Source organism: Equus caballus, chromosome 18, assembly GCF_041296265.1.
Source record: "Equus caballus isolate H_3958 breed thoroughbred chromosome 18, TB-T2T, whole genome shotgun sequence".
Lineage (NCBI taxonomy): Eukaryota > Metazoa > Chordata > Mammalia > Perissodactyla > Equidae > Equus > Equus caballus.
The window spans coordinates 80,773,621-80,781,313 of NC_091701.1; the positions used below are offsets into that span (position 1 = coordinate 80,773,621).

At 49.8% G+C, this 7,693-nt stretch overlaps 1 protein-coding gene across 13 annotated transcripts in view; it reads left to right on the forward strand.

Annotated features, from left to right (window-relative positions):
* The window catches only part of PARD3B (par-3 family cell polarity regulator beta), a 921,213-nt gene extending 915,481 nt beyond the window's left edge, over window positions 1–5,732 (forward strand). For all 13 annotated transcript variants that reach the window (XM_023622589.2, XM_005601746.4, XM_070242147.1 and 10 more), the window contains one exon: window positions 1,130–5,732. In XM_023622589.2, the coding sequence (XP_023478357.2) occupies window positions 1,130–1,487 (358 nt within the window). In that variant the 3' untranslated portion in view covers window positions 1,488–5,732. The remainder of the gene's footprint in view (window positions 1–1,129) is intronic.
* Window positions 5,733–7,693: the final 1,961 nt, after the last annotated feature.

Sequence of the window (7,693 nt, forward strand, 5' to 3'; positions counted from 1 at the left end):
AAAAAGTAATAAAAGGAGGAAGGATGCTCCCTGAGAGACGCCGCGACTCTGCAGGGTGTCCCCACGGGCACAGTGAACTGGCAAGGATCTGGGGGTGGCAGTGGTGAAGGTGTGCATGGAAGCTTTATGGGATTTTAAGAGCCACAAACAGAACTCCTGTGTCTGACCAGGCGATATGAGAGGCAGTCGTCTGCACAGCGTTTGGAGACTTGGCGCTCCTGTGATGGCAGAGGCGTCTGCAGATGCCTTCTGTCTGAGCGGAGACATCCTGGCAGGGTGGGCTTCTCTTAGTGTTTGTCCTCGCCCTGGACCTTTCCATGTGGCTGCTCCTTACATGGTACAACTTCCAGCTGGTTTGGCTTTCCGCACTCTGCCACCAACGTGGTGGTGCTTATAGACTTTGCAGGAGAATCACTTTATATCAAAGTTCCAGGTGAGTATTCCCAGCTCTGGGTTGGGACATTTTCTAGGAACTGTCGAGGGGGGAGGGCACACTAACCCACACAGGGATGGAGCAGAAGCCAACCAAGAGTTACGCCAAGACAGTGGTCCATGTAAAGAGCACCCACAGACCTGGGTGAGAAGGGAGGGCTCTCCGTGGGACTTCATGGCTCTGAATGACCCATGCATTTCTACTGTCCTGTGTAGGACAGGTGTCAGGTTGGCAGAGGAGGGGAGGGGTTGAATGATCTCAGCCTTAAGAATGCCAAACTCTGCCTTGTCTAGGAAGCTAGTTTGGTTACTATACTAAAGGCCAACATAAGAGGAAACAAACAAGATAGAGGTCTATTTCTCTTTCACGCACAATCTGAGTGTAAGCAGTCCTGGCTGACACGGTGGCTCCGTAGCACGGAGGACCCAGGCTCCAGCCCTCATGTTGCTCTGCCTTCCTCAGCATGTGACTTTCACTTTGTGGTTTAAAATAGCCACTCTATTGCCCAACAGGAGGGAGAGAAGAGAAGAAGTTTCCTTCTCTTCTTCGTAAGGGAACACATCAATTCTGCTCGCATCCCCTTGGCCAGACCAAGTCGATAGCCACACCAAACTGTGTGGGAGGCTGGGGAATGTGGCCTCCAGCTGGGCACCCACCTTCGTAGCTCTTGCTATGTGTCTGTTCTTCTCTTTCCAGGGGAGGACCAGCCGATCCTGTTGACTATCTGACAGCAGCACCTCGAGGGCTCTACAAGGAAAGGGAGCTTCCGTATTACCCAGGGGCTCACCCTGTGCATCCTCCCAAAGGGAGCTATCCCCGGCCTCCAGATCTGAGGGTCACAGATCTCCGGTATCCTCGGTATTACCCGCCGCCGCCAGCCCCCCAGCACAAAGGACCCTTCCGGCAAGACGTGCCGCCTTCCCCTCCTCAGCACCACAGGGTGCCAGCCTATCCAGAAATGGGCAGACCAGGGCCCCATGGGGGCAGCCCAGACCAGTACCCATACCGCACCCAGGATCCCCGGCAGAAGGACCCCATGACTGCAGCCGTATAGCTGAACCCAGCTCAGCGCAGCCCGGAAAGGAAGATGTCTACCATCATCTTTGCCCTTCCTAGACCTTAAGGGCTTCATCCTGTTAAGAATTCTCCATGGTACCGATGAGGTTTTTCTCATTGAGGTTGCAACACTTGACTGCTAATCACAGGGGAAAGGGAGGGACAGGAGTTTGGGGGGAAAATCAGGAGGAAGAGAAAAGATGGGGCCATAAAAATAATACTGCCTGATATTTGAAATACTGTTAGAATTGTTCAGTTCAGTGAGAATGGTAATTGCACAGGCAAATAACAGCGGAGATGTACCACATGGTGCCTCCCCTGCTAGATTACCTGCGGGGGCACACGTGCCCCACAGGATGGGCAGCACAGAGGCCATCTCGTCCAGGATCATCATCCATTTGGAGGCTGAGCTTCAGCCACAGTATTAGAGTTGTCAAGTCGATGGGCATCTTAAGTGAGTAGGTTTTTCTTTGAAAAAGCAAACACGACTGGTGATCTCTTTGAAATGCTTTATACCTGGAGGAAGACTGTGTCTCTTCATCTGTGGAATTTCTCAGGTTCCCGGCACCACTCATTTGGTATAAGCATTTCACATTTCCTCACTTTTTATATAAAAGTAAGATGCAAATGCAGTATTAGTGTCCTGGGAGAATGTGCAAAGCTAGTCAGAGCCTCCAGAAAGAGTAAGTTCTGAGGGCCCGGGCCATCAGGTTCCGAGCCTGACGCTCCTGTGGTCCCCACCTTTATCCTCCCGTGTCCCAGGCAGGACCTCGGGAGACACCTGGTTTGAGTCATCCCCAAGGCTCCTGCCTGTGGTTACTGTAACTGGGCCTCTGTGTTACGGCTCCCACTTGAGAGCTGAACTGTACTTGAGAAAAAGAGGCCCCGCTGGTTAGGTCGCCCAGGAAGCAGTGTCCTGGAGGTACCGGCTCCAGATCAGTGCCAAACAGTACCACCTGCACCAGGGCCAGGGAGGGGCTGGCGTGGCCTGTGGAGGCTGACCACCGGCAGGTAGTAGATGGCAGGGACCGACTCTGTGTGTGTGTGTGTGTGTGTGTGTATGTGTGTGTGAAGGCATGTGATTACCAGTATGGAGAGTGGAAGATAAAAATGCTTTCTGGAAAGTTGGATGAGGAAAGGAATAAAAAGGAAAAAAGAAAACAGAAAGAAGGGAAGGGAGAAGCAGCGTGGAAGGGGGTCATGCTGTACCTGCTCTGCTTCACTTAGAAATGTCAGGACAGGACCACGGCCAGGGGCTCCAACTGGGCAAAGAAGGTCTTGGGGCTTTGAAAAGCTGAAACCCCACCCAAAACCCATCCCCATTTCTTTTGAGCTTTGCGGCTAATTTCTACTTATTACGACAGAACATCTAAAACTTATACCCTGACTCAAAAGAGAACGCAGACAAGGGACTGAGAAAGAGCAGGAGCTGGGAGCGGCTCTTGAAATTATTGAGTGGCGCCCGAAATACTTTCAGCCTTTTCACATTCCCTCTTCACTCCCTCCAAAAAAAAGCAGTCAAGTTCAATTTAGACATATCTTGGCCAAGATTAGAATATCTCTGACTGATAGGATCTAATAAATTATCGTATCATTGAATATATAGAGTACCCATCTAGCCCAGTCTAGTCTTATTTTTTTTAATTTAAAATAGAGTTGTTACCAGGAATGATGCAACTGCTGATTTTAGATGTAAATGGTGTTATTTACTGGACTTTGAGAGGCCCCGTTTTTTGAATGACTGTTTACTTATGGCCCTCTGGAAAACAGACTGGCAGGTTGCTTTTTGCCCTCTGTCATCTCTCTTAAGCCAGGACCTTTCGATTGTTTGCAGTTTGTGCAAAGAGGTTGGGATCTCGGCCTTGCTCGCCTGGAGGTGGAGTGAGGGAGCTGCGGGGTCTCCCCACCCATGTGCTCGATGCTGCCTCCCCTCACGCTAAGTAAACCTTCAAGCAGAAAATGACACATCAAGGGAAGTGTACTTGTTTTGAAGCATTAACAATCAGCTCTTCAGTGTGTTCAATAGTTTAACCAAAGTCCTGCAGACTAGTGAACGTAACCGAGCCAGAAGCTCCTTCTGAATGAAGGCCAAGGCCACCGGAGGGGCAGTGGGAGCGGTGGGGCACAGTGAGGTATTCTGTCGTGTCAGAGGAGTGGCCCTTATAGGAAGAAGGCCCTTGTGTCCACCCCGCGGCCGCCCTGGGAGGACAATGCCTCCTGGCTGCAAGCTCGGGGCAAGTCGCTGGAAGCGGAGGGAGACACAGTCATAAAACAGCTGCGGATCCTGAGGGCAGCCAATGAGGTGAGGGTACTATTGGCGTGGACAAAAGTAGACTGTAGCAGCTTTCTTCTCTTGCTTGGAGTAGAACACATATCCCATTTGACCCTGCCCGCAGGAGGATGAACTCAGCTGTGCGACAGAGGCTCCATCAAGCCAAGCAACAACTCAGACCTGCTCAAGTGTGAGCTTTATAAATGCCTATGCCCCAACCCTCCAGGTGTTACCACCCAGAGCTCACAGAGCTCCCTCCCAGTATTTAGAAGACAAGGCTGTTTAGGAGGTGCCCAGCAGCAGGAAATAGTCCCGCTTTATTTATGGCCTTGGAAAAGCTCAATCAGGTGTCTCCTCGTAGCTCAGAACGCTGAGAGCCCTCAGGAACAGCGTGGCACGGTGAGTGGCAAACCCATCCACGCACACGCCCCCTCGACAGATCTGACCGCTGGGTCATTTAGGCCTGGAAATGGTGGCCTCAAGTCACTACATACTTCAAGGAGCTCTGATTTTGTCCCTTTCTGCAGGAGTAGAGAGATGAAAGGGAGCAGATCACTGAAAACTTTTACATGCAGGAGAATTGAGCCCTCGCAGGGAGAGAAGTTCCTGCCGTTCACCCATGTGCTGTCGGGCGGCGCCCATCTCTCTCCTGGTTTGACATTGCTTCCCCACAATATCCGATCAGTGGATGAAGGCAAGCTCACAGACGAGCATTTTCTTAAATCACGATTGACTAACAAAAATTGGAAAAAAATTACTGTGAAGCTCATAATTCTTAAGTCTTTAGGTCTATATGCATTGACCCCCGCACAGGACGGCACACAGCAAAGACCTTACAATCAAGAGCTTGGTGCGATCCGTAGACCCACTGTCACCCTGGGGGAAACTCTGTGCGCACTGCCTGAGAGAGGAGATTTGAGACTTCATTGTAGCTTTATTTTTGCCACCAATTAAATAAAATTAAAACGTGATGCATTATTCCTCCCAAAGATTCGTGAACTTCTTGAACTAACCCTATTTCCTGAAGGAAATCCACCTGACGGTTTTTGGAGTTGTCATGCCTGGAGATCAAACTTTTAAAGGGTTTTTCCCCTCACCTGTAACCGCAGATTCATTGTCCCCGGAGGAACATCTTCATGTTTCAGGGGATGGAGAGAGCTGGCGAGTCTGGTATGGATAGGAGTGTGTGTCTGTAAAGTTCCCATTGGCGTTAAACTCTGAAATCCATAATGAACAGCCTTCAAATTGGTGCTAAATTGGGTAGACGCCCTACCGCTCTCTGAGTCCATGAGCAACAGCTTGTCCAGAGTTAGCAGAGTTGGGTAGGAGGGAGCTGGATGCAGAAGCAGCCCGCAGTATTACGTCTCTGCACTCCCAGTTTGCACCGACTTGGGTGGAAACGATGCAATGAGACCAGAAAGAGGAGTCTCCATAAGATATCCCTACAAAGTCGCCGTTCTGAGAAAAAGGAGAATAAAAGGTATCTAAAATAAGCCTAGGCTCTCATATGTGGCTAGGACTTCTAAGTGAGAATCTTTCTCCCTCAGGCCCTTAAAATAGCCATAGAATCACACACAGCCTGATTTCGAAAGATAAGCTTAGCCAGGGAGCACGGAGCGGAGCACGAGCCAGCCCCACAGACTGTCTCCTGACTCAGCCCTTTGCGAGTGTTCTGTTCCATCCATGCCGACTGCAGTGTGTTTACTACTGGAACATAAAACAAAACCTGCTGTTTATATAGTCACTTTTTCTAGTGTTTTCCTGTGCTTTTATGATACCAAGTCTGTTTATAAGTTCTGGAGATAAATTATGTGAAATCCTATTTTGGCATATGGGGGTGGAGAATGGATTCTTTACAGGCTTTTTAGATGATCCCATTTGTACCACAGAAAACACTTTGGATGTTGTTATATATGAATATATAAATTTTTCTTGTTTCATTTTGCATTAAAATAAAGCTTTATTCAGTCAGTTTGATGTCAGAGTCTTGGTTTGCACCCACCCCTGGCTTGTTTTCGGATTTGTTGAGTGGGTAGGTTGGTCTGGTCCTGCTCACCCTTGAACAGCAACGTCATAGGGCAGAGCACATGAGGAAAGAGCAGCTGTCACATGTGGGGATCCCCAAGAAGCAGATGCTGAGACAGAGATGGGCAAGCAGGATGTTAGTTTGGGTGTGCACTCGGCTCCAGCACCTGCGGATGGCAGGGCAGGAAGCAGGCTCGAGCAGCGGGAGGAGCTGAGCTGCGATGTGCTCCCTCCCAACTTAGGCCTCAGCCAACTCCACAGGGGAATCTGGAGCTACAGTGGCCCTTCTGAATTGTCCCAAGTTGGGACAAGGGAGCTGGGCTTTTCTCTGCTGTGTTGGTCAGTGGATGTGGGCCACCCCTAGAAAGAGGTGAGACCCAGGCAATTTTCTTCAGGAGAGACAATTCCCAAAGGGGGGTGACAGCTGAGGGCCATCTTTGGGAGGTCTTCACAGCAGCCAGGAAAATAGTCCTTCATTTTTGAAGTCTTCATTCTAGAGTGCACATCACAGCATCCACAACAGCGTCCAACAGTGTTGACCCCTCTCTCGTGCTGGAAACACTCTTACCTTGTGTATGGAAACATGGTCCTGAGTGGCTTCTCCTTGAGACCACCCCTATGCTTCCTAAGCTCCTTTCTTGGCTTATTCTCAGGCCTCCCCGACTCTGTCTCACACGTTCATCCACGGCCAGGGTCGCAGCTGCGTCTCTAGGCTGACTTGCTCATGGCCTCCCCCTCGGATCTGTCTCCTGACTGCACACATTTCCACTTTCCTACTGGACCTCCCCACTTGGACTGTCTGTAGGTCCTTTGAACTCAACAGGCCAAACTAAAAACATAAGGTTTCTCCAAAGAAATCTGCTTCTCATGATTCTCATGATTTATGACTCAGCCCCTTCGCCCCAGCCATGCCCATCTGCTGAGACGGAAGGCCGGCAGTCCTGTCCAATATGTCCACACTTCCTGACCCCTGCCATGTCTTGGCTCAGCCTCGTCACGTCTCACCCAGCCTCTTCAGGAACCTTCTATGTGACCTCCGAACGCTGGTGTGCTTCTTCCGACCCACCTCTATACCGCACAGACCTACCACCTGCTTCCGTAGATAAAACTTTGTTGGAACAATATGCACTCATTCACTTACGCATTATCTAGAACTCCCTTGTTCTGCGTATCTGCCTCCGCTCTGTACTGCCAAGGAGTTTCTGAAGCGGAGATCCAGCCCTATGACGCCTCTGGAAGTGCATAGTCTTGTTGAAAGAACTTCGGACTTGAACACAGGCAGACGTGGATCTAAAGCAAAGCGCAGCACGAATTAGTTGTGTGACCTTCGGTAAAATACCGATCGCTCTAGGCCTCAGTTTCACCACTTGTGGAATGGAACTACTGTGCAGCTTATGGGCTTGTTCTTAGAATGAACGCACAAGGCAGACACAGGCGCTCTGGAGCCGGTGTGAACCAGCTCCCAAGAGCCGGCCACCCACACATCTTCCCTACTCCATGTTCATTGCTATCACGTTGGTAGCTTGAAATAGGCCATGTGGGAAGCATTTACAACACAGAAATCACTATACCACAAGTCAGGCCGTTTTTTTTCCCTCTGGAGAGCCAGTTGTTAAACATTTACCAGCACAGCACCGTGTGTAACATGTACAGTCATATGTTTACCCGCACAGCACTGTGTGTAACATGTATAGTTGTATGTTACCAGCACAGCACCGTGTGTAACATGTACAGTTGTACGTTACCAGCACAGCACCGTGTGTAACATGTACAGTCGTATGTTACCAGCACAGCACCGTGTATAACATGTACAGTCATATGTTTACCCACACAGCACTGTGTGTATAACATGTACAGTTACATGTTTACCAGCACATCACTGTGTTTATAACATATAGTCATATGTT